At 33.4% G+C, this 26,291-nt stretch overlaps 1 protein-coding gene across 3 annotated transcripts in view; it reads right to left on the bottom strand.

Moving 5' to 3' along the window:
• LOC128985777 (transmembrane protein 165) overlaps positions 1 to 24,884 on the bottom strand; it is a 56,312-nt gene extending 31,428 nt beyond the window's left edge. The window contains exons 1-2 of one of the 3 annotated variants that reach the window (XM_054405645.1): positions 24,121 to 24,884; positions 14,349 to 14,559 (exon numbers count right to left, since the gene is read on the bottom strand). In XM_054405645.1, coding sequence (XP_054261620.1) covers positions 14,349 to 14,559; positions 24,121 to 24,252 — 343 coding nt within the window. In that variant the 5' untranslated portion in view covers positions 24,253 to 24,884. Of the gene's footprint in view, positions 1 to 14,348; positions 14,560 to 15,746; positions 15,841 to 24,120 lie in introns of those variants that run through there. The other 2 variants (XM_054405646.1, XM_054405647.1) reach the window with 2 other exon arrangements.
• Positions 24,885 to 26,291: the final 1,407 nt, after the last annotated feature.

Genomic DNA, 26,291 nt, shown 5'->3' with positions numbered 1-26,291 from the left:
TTATTTAAGATGGGGACGCCACTATGTGCGTATTTTAACCCAAATATGAGTGAAGGATGAGTGTAGGATGAGTGGCGCGATCTTGTAGTCTTGTTAACAACAACCTTCTAAATTAAATCATAACAAATAATTATTTTTCTGGTTATATACTAAAGTAAATCAAAATAAACTTTTCTTGAATGTTAAATTTGTCCATCTACAAAGAAATCTTTTAAAGGATAAAGGGGGACGACTCTTGAATCTGTCTAAAATGTGCAATTAGCACATGTCTACTCAATTTTACGTAAATTCATCAACTAAGATCATGACTGTTAAATGTAAGTTTCATACACAGACAAAACGCCCTTGAGTAACAAAAGGTGATTTACAATTGAAGCATCTGAAAGATACCTTCCAGCCAATCAAGCAGCGAGACAGAGACAAGACTATTATGAAAGTGACCCAATTATAAACAGTTCTTGACCTTCATGGTCTCCAGTTCCTGCAGCTGATAATGACCAAGACCACGGTCACTACAGCCATTCATGGATGAACACTCCATGGTCCCTTCCGGGATTCTTAACCTAGAGTCTACCTAACCAAAGCACGAATCATTTAGAGGTTAAAATTTTGAATTTGTAACACATTATCTTTCTACTAGATGTACGGAGATGATTTTTTGTCATTGATCATAGGTTCTTAATGAAATTCAAAGGTTTGGAATGTTTTTCAATTGAAGGCCGTGTTTTAATTATAAACCTTTTTAAGATAGTCAAATTTACTATTTTTTTATTTTTGTACAATTTGGAGCACAAAAATTGAACAATAAAGTGATGGAAAATTTCACGTAAGGGCTGAAGTCTGAAAGGATGCACAAGGCAATCATTTAATAGATATAGGTTATAATATGTAAACAATATATCACAGCAGTATTGTTTTATAACATTAGTACCGTATTGATAGTGCCTTGATAAAAATTCTTTTGTCAACCTTTAACAAATGTGTCTGAATAAAAATATACCCACCGAGTAAGCTATAATATTGTGTATTAATTCATTTTTAATTTTAACCTCTGACTGAATCACCCTTTATAATTATGTATTGTTCTGTACTAATTTTAAAATCTGTTACAAGTTATCTTATGAGCATTAGGGTCAAGAAAAAAATAGCCTTAAGTATTAATATCTTTAAGATAAGCTTGAAAACAATCTATTTATAAAATGTCCATGGAAATAATCCTTAACAAAGCATGTGTTAGTCAATAACCAGGATTGCCATTTGCTATAAACATGAATCAAGCACTTTCTAATTCCATACAAAAAGGTCATATTTAGAACTTTATATTTGGTTGGTATAAACAAAGTCCCTCTAATGTGCAATTCCCACCTTCTTTGTTAAGTAAGAGTTATAAATAATGTGTATATTTTGTACTAATGACTAAAAGATTTTGATAGTTTTTCAAGTCTAGTTTTGAATTGATCGAAAGGTAAGACCCTGGAAAACTCTTTTGACCAATATATGCAAATTTGATTAAATCAAATAATAAATAAAACATTTTTTTAATAAACTTCTATGAACAGTAATATATTGTTGTGCAAATATGTGGAGATAACTAGTAGAAGATACCAAGAAAATATTATTTTAAATTTAAATGTTTATATTATAGTTGAAAGGCAACAACAAAAATGCAGCAAAAAAGTTTATGTAGTAATAAGTAAATTAACGTCCAACCCACAGCACTGAAAGTAGCGTTTGGCACCTGGCCCGCTAAATAAACACTATTTTGTACCTACTTTGAATGGCATTACAAAAACAGCTGATGATTGCTTAGCGTGGCAAAAATATGAAGTTGGGTAGATAGGCATGTAGTATAAATGTGGGTTCATTACAAACAGTTGATTAATCTGGCAAGACAAATCAGCCAAGACAAGCTATGAAATGACAACAATATGGAAGTCAGATAACAATCATGATACAGTTTAGCAACTACTAATTTCAATTACTTTTCATTACTAAAAACTTGATTTAATAGATGAATAACAAAACGACTAAAATGGTTAAGCTGGACCAAGATAGTACATTTTGGCAAGGTTACAATTAGACAGGTTATTTGTGGGTCAAGTGAAAGCAAACTGTAAATTCAAGGATTAACTCAAATATATTCATTCCTCAGTAAGCCTAAATGTTCTAAATAGGAATGGATTTTAAGAAAAATAAATATTAACACTGAGTTGGACCCTACATCCGAATAACATTTTTCTTACACTATTATTGTATAGAACCGTGCACGTCTGCATAATTATTTTGTTTTTCCTTGAATATGATAATTATTCTTTATTTCTCATGAAAATGATATTGGATCATTATGAGCTTGAATTGTATATATAAGGTTAATAATCTATAATCATGGTTGTATCAATTACATGGGCATACTTAAATTAAAAGTGGTGAAATTTGGAATTTTAATCGACAAAAACTAGAGTTTTATAACTTTTATTGAACAATACAACACAATGAAGTATTATCCTTTTTAGCGAATTTCCCATATAGGGAATAAGCTATTACCGTAGTACTCATGGTAAGACCTGGACCCGAGACCGATCTAATTTTTCATTTTGAGGTCCCTTGAGGCCAAAAACACCATCCGTTCAAATTCATATATATATATATATATATTTATATATTATTTTCTTGCATTTTTAGGGCTACTAATATAATAAAATTAAAACATATATAACAAAGTACCCTTTTAGTACACAAACAATATATATATATATGTGTCCGTTAGCGCGATAACTCGAGCAAAAATTATCCAATTTTGATGAAATTTGGTATAAACGTGTAAACCTACGTTTATTCGAACGAGTTCGCGATCCAGCATAATCGGACCATGGGAACGGGGCATTATAGGGGGTTTTATGGGGTAAAAATGGGTTTTTCCCATTTTTGAACCTAAAATCAAAAAATTTTGCGATTTCTTTCTAAAACATTTTGTAGAGCTTAAAAAAAGAAATAATTTAGTATATTGAAGCGCTGTTGTATGCCTAACAGTCACGAAGAAAATTCAAAAATAGTGTAATTTAAAATTCCCATGTTATTCTTATGGAGAAAATGAAAATTGTTGTAGTTACTTGTTTATGGGTATATATTGATAAAATTTGGCAAATTTATTTATTTCATCCTATACTATTGATGTATGGTCAAAAAACACTTTTTACCTTCCCCGTAGCAGCAAACCTAAGCACTTGTTAAATCTAATGTTATTTAAATAGGGAATAATATGTCTTATTTATGGAAATATTTTAGTAAAAATGTAATCAGACAAGTTGAAATTCGCTTAGTCTGCAGGTTTGCTGCGGCGGGGGTATTTTATAGTTAATAGTAAAATGATCTGATTTACTTAGTTTGGAATTGAAAGAGAAGAGACAGTTAAGTGTAGCCTAAATATAGCAATAATTGTAAACATATAACTTTAATTGTCATATAATTAGTTTTTTTTTTACATCTTAAGACACTAGGTTCTAGCCTAGAACGGTTTACACATTACTTCAGGCTAGTCCTAGAGGATTGCAGCATTATCATATGGATAAAATCCATTGGTGATTGGCAATATTTGAACCCGGAAGCTTGGGCCCCAAGCTTCACTGGCCACAACTAGACCAGCATGCTCCTCTCATATCATTACAGTAGAACTCAAATTATTTTAATCAATTGGGACTGGACCCCATCCAGATAGTAACAAATTTGGATTGTTGTATTATTCATGAATACAGTTACAACAGGTGGAAGACTGTGACACTACAGACGACTCATTGACAACACTATAATAGACTCGTCATCACATGATAGACACAAGTGGCACACATTATAATAAATAACAAATTACTCTAAACTGCAAATAACAGCAGTAAACTTTATTTTTAAGGATGATTCTATTATTTTTTTCCTTGAGGTGCTCCGGTGGTTGGAGTTAGGATATGGAGTCCTACTTTATCTCGAAAGTATCATAAAATAGGATCACTTGTAAAGCGAGACAAAAAAAGGTGAGTTTAGAAATTATGATTCAGCATCAGAATATGGCTTCTGAGACAAGGCTTGAACAATATTTCAAATTGTGATCCAGGATACACTATTAAAGAAAAATAAACCCGTTATAACACAGTATATTATATCCTTAGGCTGGTTTGCTTTTGGTATAAGTCCCAAACGTATCATGTTCATAATGTAAGAGAAGCGTTTTTCAAACTAAATTGAAATGAAACCTCTCTTTTTGAAACAGAGTGATTCAATGAATATATTCCACCTTGCAAATAGATTGTGGTTTGATAAGAAACTATAAATTTAAAAGACAGTAAAAATATTTTTATTTCAAAATCCTATGGAACAAATTGAATTAATTTAACAAAAATCATAAGTATTCTTTTACATGTTTGTAACAATCTAAAAAGAATAAGAAATCATAGTAGAGTCGTAAGGCATTTACTACATTGGTGAAATGATAAGGTTATTCACACTGGCAAAACACATTGTTTGAATGGACAGATGTGAGCAGTCACATGATGTTATCAGGCCTTGAACATCCATCCATCAGATGATGGCTTGTATGACTGCAACTCACACAAGGCACATTTGTTGGTCCCTCCTACAAGGTCGTCACTTTAAACCAACCGAGTAAACAAATTTGAGTTGCAGTTTAAAAGTTAAATTATCTTGCGTTGTTTATCATTGCACAGGTCCTTACACCGAATTAAATATTGTATACAATTGAAATACAATCAAAACTACAGTGTGATGCTTAACAACAATGTTGAAGTTTAAACTCTCATCGTAGATTACAAAAATTTTGTGATTCTAAAAATACCAGCCAAAAGTTAAATATGTAAACAATATGGACATATTGGAGTCTAAAACAGTTAACTGTAACATGATATAAACAAAGTGTTTATACAACCTAGGAAGGCCTTGAAACATGCAAGTTCAAAGAGATAACACAGGTACTACTATGAATCTATTTTTTATAAATAATGTTGATAAACCATGTCTGCTCATGTAATGACCTTGATAATGTCATGTTTCTATCCTTGGAAATATCAGAGACAAACTGTAACAATACCATGTTACAGGAAAGTAATCAATAAAAAAAAATGTAATTGGGTTAGTTGGACCGTTGGACGACTCATTGAGAAATTTTTTTACTTATAACTATTGAGAAACCGTTAATATAGTTATCAATTAATTATTAGGTATAACACTTTTTGTTTCACAAATATGTAAATAAATTATAATGTAAATTATTGTAAACATAGTGGACGAATGGAAATATTAGGGCTACCTAGAATTACCTAAAAAGGTAATGATATGCAAATTGTCAAATGGAGAAGGCATGCATATATTGCAAGCATGCATGGGGAATTGCATGTTGAAACTTGTTGCTGGGTGAGGTTCAAACATTACAAGATATAGAGAGCATAATCTAACAAGAATCAGTTTCACATAATGTATTTATGTATCCTGCTATCTTATGAAGTATTAAAGTATGCAAAATATTCAATTTAAAAAGTGCCTTGTTAGAATCACATCGCTTAGGTAAGACAAGTAAGAATATGACCTATTAAAACACCATATTAATGTTCCAATCTATTACAGTACAAATTCCATTCAATGTCTTACAATAATCTACTACAACCCTTCTTTTCTTCTTGTAGCCTGAATGAGATTTTAAAATGTGTTGTTGTGGTAATTTTGTAAAATAAAAAGTAGCACAGACAGTCTGATATGGTTGTTTAGGGGTTGTTTATAAACCAAGATCATCACCTGCTTCATTATCACTTAATTGGTGTTCTTACAGAACAGTAGAACTCAAAATTTAGGCATATCTGAATAAATTGGACCCGGACCTCATTCGAATGATAACAAATTTGTATAGTTGGATTTTTACCAAAATTCAAGGCCTTTTTAAAGAAAATAGGCCGAGTCATGCTGAGCTTTTACTATTGCGATCGCAGAACGTGTCTGCAAAGATTTTGAGATCGGAAAATTTAGGCTTCCCCCGGTATTGCGGATTACGATTATGATTTTCTGTGACTGCGGGAGATGATGATGGTGTCAACACGACTGTGGGAACATTTCGCTGCAATCGCAAAAAATGATGACTTTGACCTGTTATCACCACCCTAGGTCTGGCATACCCCCACGCACAAGCTTGTGTTACCGGTACTGTGTTCATGGGGGGGTCTAATGTACCTCCGTGCGCATAGTAGTGTCTCAGTTTTATTACCATAATTAGTATTAATAACTTTATTACCTGCTTTATTATTATAATTGTAATATTATTATGTAATATTATTGTAAAGTATCTGTAAACCAATTGGATGGAAATGTCCAACCATAGAATGCACTGATCTAGCCTCAAAATGCAAAGGTGCGGGGCACCGTCTGCACACGACAAAAAGAGACTAAAGCCAAGACCAAATTTACGGTGTAAAACCAACCCAAAGAAAACAAATGTGCCAGGGACAAATGTAAAACATTTGTAAAGTGTGTTTAAAAGAACTTCTAAACTAACTAACCACAGGACGAGGATGTTTAAAAAAAACATATATTATTAAAGAAAGTTTTTATTTTTTTTATTTGTTGAACAGTATTTTCTATTAACCGGGAAATGTATTCATTCATGAAATGTTTCAAAGATTGGTTTTTCAAGCTGCTTGTTTAATGAAATATTTTAATGAAACTTGGCAAATATGTTTAGCCTACTTCATAATGAGCTATCAACATATCAATAGAAAAACACACCTTGTTACCTTCCCTGTAGCAGCAAACCTAAATACTCATTAAAATTAAAGTTATTTTAATAGGAAATTAAATCTGACAATTGAGAATATTTGAGTGGAAATCCAGCCAGGTAAATAGAAATGTGCTTAGACTGCAGGTTTGCTGCAGAAGTGGTATTTAAAATCTATAACAGATTAACTTGTGGTGTTAGTATAAGTGATGTACTGGAATGTTACTAGTCATTACAAGTAGTTTCCTCTGGCTTCACATAAAAAATTGCTATTTAAATTTGAGTTTATGTCTACTTTTCCTAGTTAATAAATCTATTGAATGTTTGTGTTAACAATATCTAAATTAAAGAAATAAACAATGTGTACAGCTAAACAATTAGTCAATATTTTTCTATATAATAAGACAGGTCATTAAACAATGAGTTTTGAGTTAGCATTTTATAATTAAGCCCATGATGCAAGCACAAATGGAGAGAAAGAAAAACATGCATTCATGACAAATTCTTCATTGATAACTTCAATTCTAGCACGAGACAAAAAGTTTTTATGTTTCAATCATCGAGACGGCTTGTGAACCAGAGTTTTTCTCTATAAACTTGAGCTCAGCTATGACCATGACCTGTGCAAGTGTTGATGGTTAGTCGTAAAAGTTGGAAGAGAGAGAGAGATAAATAGAGATAGAGAGAGAAGGGCAGTGGAGGGGGCCGCGTGACCTGCAGTAATCAGAGATAAGACACTGTCTAAGCTGAGGCCACAATAGCATAACACATACACAGACACACACACTATTATCATTATACCAACAAATTAGTTGCCTTATCTTGATTTATAAACTGTTTTGTTATACTTGAAGGAGCCGTTATCAGTGAAATTATAATCATAAACTTTCACTTGAAAAATTGGCTTCATTAATCTAAGTAAATAGTATAAGTCAGGCCAACAAACTGAATGCTGGGTTATTAGTATGTAACAGGGGAAAAAACTAAATTTATGGTTAACATGCTGACTGAAATACTGATAGACTAGTCTTAATCTTAGTGTCTACAAATGGCGCTACGTCTAAATGGTGAGGTGTATTCTTTGTAACTATTGAAGCTACCTGTATTGTAGGTTCTCACTGAGTGCTGTCAAAATTATGTAGCAATTATCTAATTATTTGCAGGGAAATCCAGATTGCCAGAGTGTCAAGTTTGTTGGATTTTACTGTTTATGTTTAATAGCCAAACAAAGAATTACATATCATTCTATTACTAAATAAGTTTAGTTGGAAACAAACTGTTAATTGTGATATTCTAAAAAGAACAATATAATATGAAGACTAATATTTAAAACATCACGATGTTGATAGTAAAAATTAATTTTCAACTATTGGGTTTTTGTGACATTGCTGTATTGGGTATTGATATATCATAAATGCTTGGTTTTGTTTGTTTTTCTATAAGTTATGATTATGCTCACTACAGGTTTTTTGCCTTAAACCCTACAATTTCACTTGCAAACAAGTAAAAAGCATTGACTTTCACAAAAAAACTTTATAGAACAAAAGTTACATAAAACTAGACGACTGTGTCGAATCAATATTTTTAATTCTATGAAATTAGTGTACAAACTATGACCGTTTTATTGAATGTGGGTTTATAATGAACGGTGTGGGAACTGTTGTTGATCCTTTCCAAATAATAAATCTGAAAGAGTTTATGACTACTAAAGAAGTAATATATTTGTGAATAGTGATGACACAGGAGCATCATGTTGGACAGGATCCATCTAATTGCACCAATTAATTGTTATTTAGTTTTTTTTACTTTGGTAGGCTTTAAGGCCGCTAGATAAACTCATTATGTTTGAAGGGGCAGATCTTGTTATTCTAATAATAAATAAGTTTGTGCTGGTATCAATTAATTAATATAAATTCAGATATTCTCATTCAGCTCTCATGTTGCAATAGTGAGTGATAAGCTCTTGACAGATAGAGAATCTCTCTCTACAATCATGAAACTGATAGGATTAATCAACTCTGCTCTCATCATCGCATTGCTCTTACTAGTAGTTAATAGTCAAATTATACATTTTAATTTATAGATTTCACTTTAAAGTTTTTCAATATTCTTTGGCTCAAAATTACAATTTTAAGCTTGACCATAAAAGCATATTTTAAGCTTTCTTTAATTCAAATAAACAGTTAATTTTCTAAAACTTTAATGAGACTCGGTAACCTACTGTACATTAAAAAATGTATAGCATATAAAATATTTAATTTTCTCGCAAAGACAAGAATTAGAGAAATTAATTGAAATATCTGCTATGAAACATGATCATCATAACTGCTGAGTAAACACAGGTTGCGAAACATGAAGAGAAAAATAACTAGGAATTTTTGAAGTGCTAATATTTGATTTATAATGTTACATTTACATTGAAAAGTAAAAACAATGACATGCAAGAAGTATGTAACATATTTCTTATCAGATTCACCTTTGACCCAAATCTTCTTATCAAGTTTGTCACAATAATTAATATTCTCTAAATAACTTTTTGGTTTTGTCATGTAATATTTATTAATGGAGTATGTAACAGTTATGATATTTTGTAATAATAGTTCCAAAGGATTCAGTTTTATAATTACTTTTCTTTAACCTACTCCATGTGTATTAAAAAATCTTCTTAACGTGACATATTTACTAGTGCTTTTCGATAAAGGAAAATACAATAGTGGATATTTAAGACCTAATTACTAAGAAAGTCAGATCTTCATCTAACCTAGATGGCATCTTTCAACGTCTTAAATGAGAGTGACCCTCAACTGATTAACAGTTTAGCAATATACGCATGCTTGGCTCAGAATCGATTGTTCAAATTACCAGACTTTTCTCATCTTAGATTACATGTTAGAGGACTCACGTTTTCGTGGTCGATAATCGACCCTTACCAGATCAAGGATTAAATCATAATTAGGCATCATAATTGTATATTTTACCACCTGTGGTAAGCAAATTTTTAGCAAATTTTGCTAATAATAATAATATGAAATTTAGTGTTACAAACAAAATTGTCTTTTAAAATGAATTTTCATTAAATAATAAATTTTGCTAATAATAATAATATGAAATTTAGTGTTACATACAAAATTGTCTTTTAAAATGAATTTGTATCACGGGTGGTAAAATATACAATTATGATGCCTAATTATGATTTAATCCTTGATCTGATAAGGGTCGATTATCGACCACTAAAACGTGAGTCCTCTAACATGTAATCTAAGATGAGAAAAAGCAAATGGGTTCATTTTTATTTGTTCAATGAAATGGCTGCAGTTTACAACGTACAGTGCTATTATAAAGCCCTTGGATGCACCTCTTGGTCTATAAACATATCCTTTGCGAATACAATTCATTTAACCAGTTGTAGGTTGAATGTGGGTTTTCCCCGCAGGTGTTACTTCAAACATTATCCTTGTTTGATGTGTGCTTTATCTACCAAAAGAGCGAAATGTTTGAGGGGGATAACTTTGATACTTTACATAAGATAGTACTAATGACTAAGAAATAATTTAACTTGTGATTGTTTGTTATATTTGTGTTTAACCTTGTACTTGTACTCTAGAAAAACTACAAAACTGAAAATAAAATAAATTACTGTATAAAAAATTACCTATTAATAGCTTGATACCACGAACTCCTTTATTCTTCTTTACAGTTGTTGTAAAAAAACAACCATTGGCCCTGGCCTACTTTTTAATTTGTTTTAATTGGTTTATGTTTTTACAGTATCAGATATTATTGTATTTTCTCCTTGTAATTAAAAAAATAAATTGAAGTTAAAGGCCTTTGATTACAGTTTGGGTCAAACAGTTCTTAAAACATTCAAGTGTGAGAAAGTGAAGTCCAAAAATAAAAGCTAACATACGTTAGCTGTCAAAAGACTAATGTGTTATAAGAATTGGCACACCAACCTAGAGGCAGCATACATAGCCTTGACGCATAGACAAAGTTACCTATTTGTTGGCATGAATTAGCTACGAACACTGTATAAAACAGCTACACTTTATAACATTGAATGTACTTGAAAATTGAATTTGCATCAGTCACTAAAACATACTTCAGCTATCCTATTAACTATAAAATAAAATAAAACTAAGAACATCAGAAGAATCAGAAAAAAACTCAGAGGAGATTTACAGTATATCCACTAAAATCATTTTCCAATCAAATATTTTTACAAAATTCCCTTCCACCAAAACCAAGCAAGTATTGGAGAGAATAAAGTAGATTCAAATTTTATTGTTGGACAAAATTGTGAAAATCTTAAACTCTATTCAAACCTATTTGAAATAACTGTTGATTTGATAAAAACAATATTTTTAAATCATAAAAACGTCAATTTGAGACCTTCGGTAATTATTGCTTACTCCCTAAAAGGGAAGTTCGCCAAAAATATTTCTTTGAAAGCACCAATGGATTGTACAGATCAATTCATAGTCGCAGACTAAACCAATTCTGTACAGAGGGGGAGTGAGCTAGTCTAGTGGTTAGAGCACGGGACTTCAGTCCCTGAGGTCCCAGGTTGAAATGCTGCAAAATCACCAATGGATTTGATCTAAGTGGCTATGCTGCAACCCCTAGGTCTAGCCTGAAGTAATGAGAAAAACAATCCCGGGCAACAATAGTGCCTAGCGTCCTTAAAAAAAATTGATTGTACAGACTAGGAGGGATTCCTTAACATTACTTATGTAACATTACATTAACAGATGTGATATTTTTCAATCGAAAATCCATGCCATAGGGAGTTGTAATTTAATAGGTTACTTAATTCCGTTTAAGATTTGAATTTGGAAGGAGTTTCAATTTTCCAGGACAAAAATGTTAACACTAAATTTAACTATTAAAACTTCCTTTGGTATTAAATTTCTATGAATTGTAAATCAATATAAACAACTATAAACACCATAAGAATCTATCTTTTGCACAACTATTTTGTTTACTTGGTTGACACTTTTAACAGCCATTAATAAGGGAACTGAGATCAATGGGGCCCTAAGGAAGAGTATTGTCTAACTCTAGAAACAAGAAAGTCCTAATAATAACATAAGTATATTTAAAATCCATCTTTTATATTTTTACTTATTTACATATAAATTATGAACATTAAACAAATTTCCCATAATCTTACAAAATATCTGGCGTGTTGTTAGCTAGTTTTGAGCGTTTGTCATGTTCATTATGTGACAATCAGTACTATTGTGACAAGTGAGCAGTGACATGATGAGATGGGCATTGGCACGTGAGCCGTTCAGGGCCACCAACACACAGGAAAAAGACACATTTACTTCAGTTTGTCAACTATTATTGCAATTTTGAAGGGGAATGGACATTTTACTTGGTTGTTCAACACCTCCTAATTTGTATGAAACGAAACACATAGGCCTAATAAAAATGTTGATATTTGTAAAAATACTGTCACAAGCTGGTGCCAAGTTATTTATTGTGCTCCCAGAATGTATAACAAATTCACCTGGTAAAAATACAATTTGAAACTCAAATACAAATTTTACTGATATCCAATGCATTTTATTTAGTGGATAGGTTCATAACTTATTGCCGCTGGAATCACTAGGGGATGGCTTCTAACATAAATCTGTTATGGAATGAGTACCAGACTAGCTGTTTTATTGATGGATGTACGGTGTCCAGCAAAGAGGTTTAGACGTTTTATTTCATATTACTTTACCATTTATGCAGCAACACTTTTGAAACTTAACACAATTGATCGATGGGTTTTGAAAATATTCTGTAAATCAGCTTCCTTACACTTGTGGGAACAAAATTGTGGCAAATTGAAAATTTTAAGATTTTATTCCTTTTCAAATTACAGATTGAGTTATTTACCTGATTTGTTACTGTGTGTAACTCAAATTTACAGAATAAAATATTTATTGGGTTGATATTTGTAATCATTTCATGGACACAATCAATAATGTTTTTAACAGTTTAGATTGGGGTTAACAACGCATGTTAATTTGGAATTTTTTAGCTGCATATGTTTTTAATACTGCTGAAGTATTGTAAAAATAAAGATTTAGGGTTGATTTGATTTGCTAATACTATGCACATTTATAACATGATTAATGTGAGGATAAATTTAAGTAATAAGTATGTTTGACATGCTAAAGAGTTGTACTGAAAGGCAATTCATTAACTAAGTTTGTCAGCCATCTATCATGTACACAATGGCACTGATTGTTGTACTTACAATGACTAGAGAGTCTTCAAACAATTACAGTACCTAACGGAACAGCCATCATAAAACTGACTCCATTAGATGAGAGTGCATTGTTTTAGTGAAAAATTTCAAAACTAACTGTCTCTTTAGACAAGAACATTTATTGAAAGCCCAAAGATCATAAGCAACTGAGTCAGTTTTGAACCAGCTTGTTGCTTAGTCTTTCACAATATTTGGATTTGACACCAAAACAATGTACATGTCAGATTATTTATGAACATCGTGTGTATACCAGAATTAAATAACAGTGACCAGTGTTTCAGACATTTTGGTCTCTGAATTGGAAAAGTTCATTGGTTCAGGACATGTGTCAAGTGGTCCAGCAGGTACTAGTACAGTTTGTTGAGTGGTGATGTTGTAACACTAACTTATGTAATAGATAGTTTCCTTCCTTGAGGTATGAACATAAATGCAAAATATGTTTTTTTTTTTACATCCAAACATACTAAGTGTAGTTTAATAGAAGTACTATGCCACAAATAAATAAGCCACATTCTTCGTGTTCTAGTTCTGTAATATAAGATCTCAGATCCAGAAAATGTCAAATGAAGTTAAAATGTACACTGTATTTAGTAAAGATGTCTTTCTCCCTTATTACATGGACATGTAAAGAAAGTAAATAAAACACCCTTTAGGATTTCAATGAAATGGTTATAGTATATACAAAGAGTTACCATAGTTATTTAGGTCTTAAGTTCTTTAGCAAGTTACCAAAAGCCTGGCTGAATTTATCAGAAAGAAAATTTGCAAAAGTATTGTATTCCTGGCTAGTAAAAAATCCTTTTTATGACATAGATGAATTTATGAAATATGAGTTTTTGTTGCATAGTTAAGATGACCTTATTGTAGACAGATTAGATATTGCATTTTTGTGACATTTATTTATGTATTATATGTATCTTTTGACAGAACAAATATTTGTTGCCTTGATATTTTGTTATTGCTTGTTAAGTTTGACGATGTCTATTACAATATGTGTATATTGTTGAAGGAATAAAGAATTTGTCTATTGTCTATTGTCTATTGTCTATATAGGCTGATAGTTGAACTGTAACCAACTGATCAGACACTTTTAAACAGAGAAGTAAAAATATGTGAAAAGGAAAAAGTGACAAAATGATTGATCCCATAGCAAGGTGGGGGGAGGGCGAGGATTGAAAGGTAAAAAATTATCTTGTGTGAAATCAACCCCAAAAACACACCAACCCCAACTCAACACACAATAACCCTTATTCTCACTGATCCCACATGCTTAGATTTCTTCACTTACTATTTTAAATTCTAGCTATGGTATCAAGGTCTTACCTGATAGGATGGTCATGAGAACAAGGGCCGATATCGCTCCCAAAAACACAGTCAGTCTCGAGTGCTTCATTGCCATAATGGCAGCTATGAAGAAGGTTTTGTCTCCGATCTCAGAGACAATAATGACGGACAGTGATGCGACGAAGGCATGAATGAAGCCTGGAAGAGTGATCTCTGACGGCTGCTCCAGCGTTGGCAGCTCAACTGCTGACTGAAACATAAAACAACCCACATCAGATGTCATGTGAGAATTAAATGATCCAGAAATTATTATCATGTTACCGTACTTTATGTTACCGATTGAGATGGGGATACAACTGGGCGAACTTGGACCAAAATATGAGTGAAGTATGATTTTAAAATTAGAGAAATGCCTTGTGTAGTAGCTTTGTGTCGACCAGCTGTTCTTCAGCCAGGATAATTTATCTTATGTTCAATGATCAAGGAAAACTTGGTCCACCAAAATGATCAAACTGGCAACCTTTTCAAAGCTAGCTTGCGCGACTGAAATATTGTCTGGCCATCAAAAATGTACTATCTACTGCATCCCAGAAGAAAAGAGTTAGTGGTGTAGTTAAAAACTCATCCAACACACATGATTACACCGAGTAGCATTAAGGAACTGATTCTTCTGAATAAGACTGGACTGGGAAATCCAGTTCAGAGTTTTGGAGACCCATCCAGTAATAGGAAGCAACAAGAGTTCAAGATAGAATGTTAACACTGGATAGCTAAAGGACTTACAAATAGTGTGTGGAATTCATTTTTGCTGTAGGCCTACCCAAGACAACCTTCTTCAAAATTGTTTCTGGATATACCTAAAGAAATCAGATACATTTCTCACTTAAATCGTAGAGAACATATACTGTAAATGTATTCTCTGTGTTTTTAATCCAAGTGGTTTCAAATATTGCCAACAAGTTTCAAGAGCTGACATAAAAATGATTAACATTTAAAATAATCCAAACTGAATAATACAGACATACAAAAGGATAACTAAAGGAAGGTTATGAATGGGAGTTGAGTTAGTTTTGATGTAAAAGGAACAATTTTCTATGTTATGCAATGTCAGCTTGCCAAGGTTTATAGTATAAGTAGTAAATACCTCGCTGCAGCAAACCTGCAGAGTAAGCGAATTTCTATTTGCCTGATTGGATTTACACTAAATATAATGTTCCTTTAAAAATATCACATTTATTCCCTATTAGGCCTAGTATTAAATAGTATAAGTTTAACGAGTACTTAGGTTTGCTGCAACAGGGAGGATACATTTTTTATGGTAATAGTTTATTATGAAATAAATGCATTTTCTAATTTTGATCGAAATATGTTCATAAACAAGCAAACGACAACAGTTTACTTATTTTTCGTTTAGATACTAAACAAAAGACAACTTACAATAGTGTCATTCATGTTGAAAGCGGCTGATTATGCAGTAAGCAGGTGAAATGTTCTGCCAGCAAGGGAGGACACTAGACACAACTAAGTCCACATCAGACAAAAGAAAGCTAACTGAAGTGAAGGCTTTTTAACCACCTATCTTGAGGCTTATCAGCACAACAAGGATTACTGAAGAGTTAATGGTCTTATTAATTTGATATCTAAGTGGTATAATGAAAACTAACAATAAATTGATTTAATTTGTAAGGGAGTTTTATTACAATTCAGTAGGCCTATTTGTCATGTTCTCTACAACTTACAGTATACCTACTCAATTATAAATACCCCCACTGCAACAAATTTTTTTTTTGTTTTTGTACATTTTTTTGTAAATTTGATTAAAAACAGTAATTTTCCACTTTTTTACAAGACATTTTTTATTTAAAAATTTGGTAACAAGTAAATATTGCTAAATCTTTTGAATTACATGTGAAAAACACTTGTAAACTTATGACATGTTGTGTATCATCATGAGTATTATGGTTCTTTTAATGTTATCAAGTTACAACATTTTGGTAGAAGAGGACACAATTGGGCATATTCCAACCCAAGTAAGAAAAAGCTATAAAGGTGGAATGGGTATGATTGTTTTTGTAGCTTTGTTAATTACTTGATCCTGGTTAAGACAAGCAGATTTTTAAGGCCGGTGTCTTTAATTCAAAAACCAATGAACAGAGATAGCTGGGTCAGGTTCTTACCCGGGATAAACTTTTAGGTAGGGACTTTTTGTAGTAGCTAAAACTTATTTAATAGGTGTCTGCAGTATTCATCACCACCGAACTTCAAGTGAATCCTCCCAAAGTTGTCTGTAAAGCCTTGAATAAATATTTTTAGATTGTAAAAAAATGTGAGAAAAAGTGTTTGGAATTTAATTAAAACCATCTGTCTTTAAACCTACTTCTTCACTAAGTTATTCATTTGATATTATAGAGTCGATTATAAGATGGATGTCAAATAGTTAAGTTTTAAAAAATTTTTTGAATAATGAAGTCAAAAGTGTAAATGATTTCTTCTTTGTTCTTATATTACTGTACAGTTGTAATTGTTTTGTTAATGAGAAAATATTTATGTTGCCAACCAAATAGACAGTCAACATTGACAAATGTTTAATAAGTGTTAGGTATTGTTAAGCAGTATGTTATTTTATGTTAACTTTAGTTTTGTGTATTTCGTACATTTATGGAGGTCTACTATTTGTAGTTTGGTAACAATAAAGCACTTTTTTTGTTTCATTTCATATGAGACGGATTCAACATCACTGACTCAATAATTCAAGTTGTTTAATTCAATACATGTTTTGCCTACTATTAGCAAAAATAAGTAGTATACTGGTTGAATATAATAAATACAATATAATAAATATCTAATTATCAATTTACACATGGAACATAACTTTTTGTTATTTGCAAAGATAAATGGCTCAGCTTTGAATTCTTTATTGTCAGACTGCCAATAATGCCCTACTATTGATCAGGTCTCATCAATTCAAGTAGAAGTTTATTGTTGAGGAACTGATGGATGGCTGTCAAACCAGATCTATGGATTCAACACTTTCAAGTTAATACAAGGAATTGAGACAAGTGACACCATAAAATACTTAATAAAGTTGTACAAAAATTATATGTAGGGTAACAAAAGATTATTTTTACAGTATGCAGCTTGTCAAACAAATTGTAAATAGAACAAAATGAAAATAAACGGTAGCAGCAATCTGACGGATACTTTCTCCCATTAGCTTGTCAACAACCTTTATCATGGATAAGCGACGAGAGTAACTAATGATATTTAATAGGTAAAATCACAAAAGGTGCAATAATTTTTAAACCGTAATTTTCACAGCAATAGGGGTTGCCCTAAATTGTTAAGAACTATAAGGACCATCACATAATAATTTCAATCAAAACCAGTTGTTTTTTTTTCAAAAATACAATTTCCTCTTATTTTATGGGGTTTTTATGGGAAAATAACATCAGTTAGGCCTAATTTACAATAACTTTTGGACCGTAATTTTTACAGCAATATGAGTTCTACCATTTTCTTCGGAAATTAAAGGGCTACAATAAACTAAATTTGTATCAAAACAGTTTGGGCCATTTTATAGAAAATACAATTTTCTGTTATTTTATGGGTTTAATGGGAAATAACTCGTAAATTCATCGTAAATAACTACAATCAATTTGAACGGAAGAAGGTAATATTAAATTATTATTTATTCATGGGAAAATCACCATTAAAAATCAATTTTTTTAAATCTAAACACACCTGGAGATACCATGGATCCAGCCACAATGATAAATAAAAGGGTACCTTAAATAAGAGGGTAAGGGGGGGGTAGGGGGGGTTTTGGTAAACCCTACCTACATACCATATTTCATCAAAATCGGTACACATCCATACACACAGACACACACAGACATCACTTCGAAAACCAATTTTTTGGGTTCAGAGGGAGCCAAAACGGATATCCACCCAAAAACTCCAAAATTTTTCCAAAAACAATACTTTCTCCATATACTATGTATAGAGGGAGAAAGTAAAAATTACAAATGAAAATTCGCTGTGTGACAATAAGATTGGGAGAGAGGAAAAGGGGGTTAAAGAACAGACAGTAAATTAAATTGAAGATAGGTGAAGGATGTCATGAACATACTAAACTCATGTATTCAAATCAAAGCCATCTAACGTGACGCAAATAGTAAATAAGCCTATGATGACACGCTTTCACCCAGTGGGATCCCAAATCTCCACAAGACAAAGTACTGTAAGTTTACTAAAACTGTCATTTGTTAGTTAAATATTTTTCTAATACCGCAACTCAAAAAAGATTAAAAGATAAACCCAGTAAAAGAAATTAGGCTAAAGTATCCAAGTTTTTGTCTTCTAAAAAAGTTAAAAGTTAGGTGTTTGGGGGGGGGGGATCTTAAATTCCTTTTGGGCTAAAAAAAAACTAAAATATGTATCAATTTCTTTGGCCAACCAGCAATCTTGTCCAACATGTTGCAACAGCCAAACGTATAGGCTGGGGATAAGGTTGGAACAAATATCAAGTAGATGTGTACCGTACCTACTTAAATTAAATTTGTAATACACTACAATTTTAAAGGTAGCCCCACTCTACAAAGTTTAACAGGGGACCTATAAAATGAAATTGGCAGATAAAATAAAAGTTAGTATTGATGAAAGACAACATTATACTATCTTGATAATATTGCTGTTTAGTAGGAGAGTAAAATCTAAATTCTTACTTTAATACTTTTTACTTTTCTTTGAAATGGCGACCATACAAATTAGGTATTTTAAGCCAAGTATGAATGGAGATGAGTGGTGCGATCTTGTAGTCTTGTTAGTGACTAAGGCCGACATATTCCTTAGACACAGCTGTTAATTAATAGCCCATACAAGTTAAGGCAACTAAGGGACCTACAGTTTATAGTGGAATCCGAACCACATTTTTACCTTGGTATTAACAAATTGGTCTAATCATCAGGATAGTAGGCCTACTGCGGATAGTCGTAGTACTCACTAGCGTGGACGTTAATCCACACTGTAACGGGTAGGACTTATTTTTCTTATTTACTAGAATCAAAAATCAAAATACCGCTTAACTACATGAATGGCTGATAGCGCGCTCTACAATGCGACTTAATTCAAAACTCGGCCACTAGGGGCAGCACTCTACGGGGCAAAATGTCTAGTGGACGAGTCCAAAGCCTGGATACAGGGGAGTAGCGTATTGAGTGGGGGTGAGAGATAAAAGACCTAAGACAAGAGAGATGAGAGGAGCCCGGTGTTGAGTGAGGGTGGACGGTAATAGAGTTAGTCACTGGATGTTAATTTAATTAATTTGGATCATCAGGACCTAGTTAGTGACGTGTTGCCCTGTGGAAACTATTTACACAATAAATACTACATTATAAACTCAACACAACGTGTCTTATTGTTACTACCAGTCTTGACAACTACTATTGTGAGGTGAAGGTAATCGTGAAGCCGAGGAACAAGATGGAGATAGGCCTACAGGTGATCGACTGAACTGTACTAGACTACAACGACGGAGACGAGAAACAAGATGATGACACCGGTGATACAGGTGACCGATTGAATTGGAACACAACTACAACGACAGGTGATCGACTGAACTGGACTACAACTTCAACGACGGAGATCGAGTAACAAGACTAAGTAGCCAACTTAGCGACGTGACGAAGCGGCGCCAGGGACGGAGCTTCGACCCAGGAAGCGGCACTAAGATTAAGCTAAGTGTTAATCATAAGAATTCAATAAATTAATAAGAATTGGGCCTACATAACATAATAAATCAAAAATAAATAAAAAGACACCGTTACAACACCAGGGAGTATCGTATCCACAGTGCATGCCTATATATATCCAAAATTCGTGACCTCCTAGTAGCTGGATTACAGGACGTCGCCAATACACTTAAAATACACCCAAGTTAGAGTGACATTAAAAAACAACTCTCCACTTATATGCTAGTAAAAGTTGGAATTGTGGCTTGATAAAATATATAGCATCAAATATCTTGATTACAGGCCTTAGACTTAAGTTATGGGTTATAAAAAAACAATTTAATTGATTGGTAGGTGTGAATAGTCAATATAAATTTTATCAAGGATACTTAAATTTGGTCCTGACACAACATTAGTTCTAAAGTGTTCATGATTTTATTTTAGATGTTTTGACTGTCCGGACTTTATTGATGTGCATTTTACTGCACACTGACAAACAAACATCAGTATAATGGTAGGTTTCATACTCATTGCTGTCTCCTTTTCTTAGATTATTTAAAATTTAGGCAACAACAAAAATTTCATGAGCTCTTCAGACCAACTTTTGCCAACAAAATGTTGACAAGTTCATCTGAAAAGTTTTTCTGCTGGCTGCCACATGCCTGTGTTGTGTACATTAACCCACAATTTATAACTTATCTTTCCTCGCTCTCATTTATGACTGTTTGTTCATTTTCCGTTGCTTTTTACACTTTTGACCCTGAAAAAGACTATGGTACTCTACTTTCACTGAGTATTTTTATTTGTAAATATACTTAAATCTATTCTTATTTAATACGCAAGCAGATTTTTTGTGACAATTACTCCTCCGAAACTACTGAACCGATTGTCATGTTTTTGGTGTCATTGGAAAGAGCGTAACGTGAAGTTGTGCAGGAAACTTTTTTTTAGGGAAATAATGAGAGAGTAAGGCCCTGGAGCCCTTTAAAGTTTCGTATTTTTCCATAAGATTAACATTGGAAACAAAAACTGTTATGAAACTCCAGCTGTTGTCAGAAATCAAAAGTGAGAAGAAGAGCATATATGTCAATAATTGTAAACAGTCAATAAGTTTGCTAATGTAACAGTTTGCGACAAATATTTGCTGACTTGGTTGAAATTCGTTTTAAAATAACGCCTGTAATACTTAGCAATTGCTCGAATTCGATCAACAGGGACACTAGTTATTTAAAATTAACATAACATTATGTTATGTTAGAAAACATAAGTGTATTAATTATACACTATGTAATCTAAATGCTGCTGATAACAATTGTTACTTCCTTAATAGCGAGATTTACAATAAAATGAAACAATCGACATAGGCTATCGATAGTTTTAGTAAAAATTTCAATCGAGTGAATGTGGAGCGTAAGTCTAAATATAACTGAACTTATATTCTTAAATAATTGAATGAATGAAAATGATAATAATAAAGAATTATGATTAAGTCCTTCAATTATTTGGAAAAACTTATACAAGTTAACCGAATCCATCGTATAACTTAGCCTAATTAAACATGAAAATATTTTGATTCAATCTACAGCTAAACTTAACACGTTAAGTGGGGCCGTTCCCGATCAGGTACGGTGCCCAACCCCTGTACCTGATCGGGAATGCTCGGCAATGCCTTTTGTATATCTTCGTTTTTGCTCTAGCGTCATTCGAAAGCGGACCTATACCATGTTAGTGTGAAGTGTGTGACTTGCATTTTGTTGTGGTGTAGGTTGGTTGTAAATTTCCCATAAAATCCCCATCTGGCAAGCTTAAAAATCAACTTTTTGTCCTGTCTATTTCCCTCCATTTGACAATACAATTCCAATGGGACCGGCTACGTTCCAAGCAGTGCTGCTATCTGTGGGTGTTTAGCGAACTATGTCGACTCTCGTCGTAAAGCAGGACATTACACCGCACGTTATTTGCTATTCGTCAGACCGAAATTGAAAGCCAATCACACGCGGCAATCAGGTTTGCTGGACGCTGCGGGCTGGGCCACACTGGGGATACGCCTGCCATTCGACGTGCCGCAGCTAATGTGTTAACTTAGGCCTATCCAAACCAAAAATTAACTTTTAGGCCTCACTTCAGCAATTTTTTAATATGTCTACAATGGGATATCGTGTAATTTTTAGATATCTACTTACAGTTATTTTCACGCTGATTCCAAAAATGCAATCATTTTTTGTTGGAGAGATTCCTAAGTGGCCGTAAAACGAAGGTTAAAATTACGAATCTAAGGTTCATTGAGCGTTACTGATGGTATGGCGTGGTCTGGATGGGTCCGTATGTGGACTGAGTGAGGAGAGCAAACAGCTTTTTATACTCGACTTAATGCGGAATGAAATCAATTCGTTTTGAAACCAAATAATCAGCTCTTATTTAGGCATGCGGGGAAGGAAGGTCGGGTTTTATATGCGGATTCGTGATTGTATTACGGTAAGTGTTTTGAAGTGAGGTTAGGTTAGGCAGTTAAAGTTTAGTTTATAATGAACAGACTCATTAACTTCTTGCATTTGTGATATTGTTAAGTTATTTCATTGTTTTTCACCCACTATTTCAATTGGCAAAAACACTAGCATAAAGTAAGTTAAGTTAGCATAAATTAATGAGTCGGTTCATTATGACCAAAACTTTAACTTAGGCCTACCTAATATAACCTTACTTCAAAGGACTTAATAAACTGCAATCACGAATCCGCTTTAAGTCCGACCTATCTTCCTCACATGCCTTTTCTGTCATAAAATGTGATTTAAAAAATTAATATTTGGGTTGGGTTGGGTTAGGTTAGGTTATATTAGATTAGCTGATCTTAATTTAATAAAAAAGGGTTTCAAAAATAACTTCTCTACTGCAGCATGTCTTACTGCTAAGCCCCGTTCACACGGGGCGAGTTTACAAGCTACTCGCCAGCGTGTAAAAAGCCGGCGAGTTGGCGAGTGTGCTTGTATTCGTTCACACGGAGCTTGTCCACTAGCCACTAGCCAACTCGCCGGCGTGTAGAAAGACGCCGGCGAGTTGGCGAGTGTGCTTGTAGCCGTTCACACGATGCTTTTTCCACTCGCTCAGTAGCTGGCTTGAACCAAATCCTCCAACATCTTTGAGTAACAAGCGCACAAGCACAAGCAACTGTGTTCACACTGAGCTACTTTACACGCCTACTCGCTCAAAAGCTGGCGAGTTGGCGTGTAAAGTAGCGACAGCGTCAACTTTTTCCAGAGCTTTTTAACAAGCAGCTTTTGAGCGAGTACGTCGTTCACACTGAGCTATTTTACTAGCTGTGTGTAAAAAAGCCGGCGTGTAGCTTGTAAACTCGCCCCATGTGAACGGGGCTTACCGTTCACCGTTCATTAAATAAGAAAATATTGTTACTAAGCTTCGGATCTCTCATTGTTGGGGTCTCCTTATTAACTTACACATGTAATATCATTTATTAGTTGCTGATAGATAAAATTATACACTGTGGTACGTTAGTTAACAGACGTTGACGGTTGAAATGAGGACGATTGTCTCATTATTGGAAGTGGTAGTGGCATAGCTTCTAATTACTTGTATTTTAGGAGGAATAAATTCCATTGTTTTAAAACTTATACAATGACAAAGACTGATTGTATTTTTGGATTCAGCATGAAAAAACTGTAAGTACATAGGCCTAGACATCTAAAAATTAGGTTAGGCCCATGATACTAAGATAATAAGACGCTGATAATAAGACGCTTATTCAAGATTGTTATTATATAGTATCTATTTACTTGTTACTTGTTAATTTTTGTTCATTAATTATGTTCTTGCTGTTACCACTCACTGTTGCATGATTTTGCCATCTTTTAATATTGTATACATTCTTGTAAACTGGTGTAAACCGTTGGGAAATAAATAAATAAATAAATGATATCCCATTTTAGACATACTAAATAATTAGGGCCTACCCTAACTTATAGCTTGAAGTAGGCCTAGTAAAAATTTGTTATCACAGAGGAGCCTGCCTATCAAAGTTCTGTCAGTTAAAAACTTAATAGCTTAACTAATGGAAATACAAGACTTACCATAGGTGATGGAGTAATAGAGTCCGTTTTTATGATTTCATCCTCAACAGGCTCTTTCTCTGCACTTATAAATGATATAATGTTGTAAAAAACGTAAATACAAATGACAACACACTTGTAATATGCACCCATGTTAAGAAATTCTAAAGAATTGGCTCGGTAGAATTGGGGCAGAAATGTATAAAGTCAAATAAAAGTCTGTGACTTTAAATTGTAGAATAGGTAGGCCTATACCCTACCTTGGCCTTACGTATAGCTATCGCAAAGAATTTTAATATAGGCCTGACTTGTATGCTAGGGCCTAAACATAAGTTTAGCCCGGCTACCCGGAAAACTTATAGAGGATGGATGGATATTGGAGCCTTAAACTTCCTTGAACATAATAGTAGGCCTAAGATGACTATTATTTACGCTCACTTTATTTCAAAACTAAACTATCGTCGTCAGCCCCCATGCACACAGAGGTTCGTTTACTCTTCCTCAGACGATGTGTAAGTTAAACAATTGAAAGAGAGTTAAACACAGAATACTGTACTTCCAACTAAATTATAAATGAAAAAAGATAAATGAGTTTAGCTGAACTCAAGAATTAAGTCCTTGGTTTTGGTAAAACAAGGAAAATCCTGATTAAGAGATAAAACTATAGAACTGGATGGGTATATATTCTCAAGAAATGAAGAAACTAGAAACGTAAGAGTTGGCAGACGACAAAACGTTAAGAAAGAAACAATGCCAGTGACGGATTCACTGACACTAGCACTAGACTAGAGGAGGAAGTGCGACTGGAGGAGGGGTAAATACAGTAACTGATTCCGTCTTTCCGTCGAATCGAATACGAGCGGCATCTCAATGACTACGACTGGGACAGCGACAGACCATAGACTGCGACTGCACTGAAAGTACTGATTATACTTCCGTAAGTAACTGAAAGTACCTTCCGCAAAGATTAGTGGCGGCTGAGGGTTTAAGACGGTCGGGTGGTGTCCCAGCCCCTAAATTAGCCCTCGCTCGGCTGCTCTGGGTTTTGACAATGAGTCACCCACTGGGCTCAATGCATAGTTGTTACAATTTTTGTATATTACCACAAAGTGTATTAAATAACGTCATTTTTGTAACCTGCGTCAAATAACAAAAACATTGAGTCCAAACACGAAACAATTGCGATGATATTAAGTGTACACTTGCTGGTTTTAAAATAATATACAATTTTCAGAACAAGGTATGGTATATATTTAAAGTTACTGTATTTACAAACTATTTAAACTACTGTTTACAATTTCTAACTATTTAGTACAGTGATTACAATTATGTTCAGGGAATGTCGTCCAAATTCACGCAGGAGCTGAATGTGATAACAAATAATTGTGATATTATTAAGTTGGACAATATTCTCTGAACATAATTGTAAATAGTAAATAATTAGTAAACAGTAGTTTAAATAAATTGTAAATACATTGACCTTAATATATGCCTTGTTCTGAAAACAAACTGTTTATTATTTTAAAATCAAATGTAATATCATCGCAATTATTTCGTGTTTGGGCTCAATGTTCTTGTTATTTGATGCAGGTTACAAAAATGACGTTATTTAATACACTTCATGGTGATATACACAAATTTTACCAACTATCCATTGAGCCCAGTGGGTGACTCATGGTCAAAACCCAGCCCAGAGCAGCCAAGCGAGGGCTAATTTAGGGGCGGGACACTACCCGACCGTCCTTTTTTTTAACCCTCAGCCGCCACGAATCTTTGTGGAAGGTATAGGTACCGTGGAGAATTGGGAGAAGCAGAAGACGTCAACGATGGGACCGGGGATAGGGATTAGACTATACGACTATTCCCTACAACACAACATTAAAAAAAAAAAAACACCTCTCTGTCATGAGAGTGGCGACAGAGTACCAAAAAATTAATCATAATCTAGAAATTAGTCAAGCAGCTGAGTGTTTTATTCAGGCGGATCAGAGGTCTGCAGAAAGGATTGAACAGACTGAAGGTAACCGCAGCGCGCCCATTCAAGGTAAATGTAAACCTAGACGTAGCAATTTAAGAGTTTCTTACCTCTTACCTGAATGTACAATGTATAAGGTCTAAAATTAATTTAATCACACTATTTACAGAGAACCACCTACCTGATGTGTTTGAGTGAGCATTGGTTAACAGATGAA

The sequence above is a fragment of the Macrosteles quadrilineatus genome, unplaced genomic scaffold (genome assembly GCF_028750875.1).
Source record: "Macrosteles quadrilineatus isolate MER2022 unplaced genomic scaffold, UCM_ALF_1.0 Scaffold_2__2_contigs__length_208266976, whole genome shotgun sequence".
In the NCBI taxonomy this organism is placed as follows: domain Eukaryota; kingdom Metazoa; phylum Arthropoda; class Insecta; order Hemiptera; family Cicadellidae; genus Macrosteles; species Macrosteles quadrilineatus.
The sequence above is the reverse complement of the archived record's forward strand: the minus strand, read 5'-3'. Positions and strand labels throughout refer to the sequence as shown.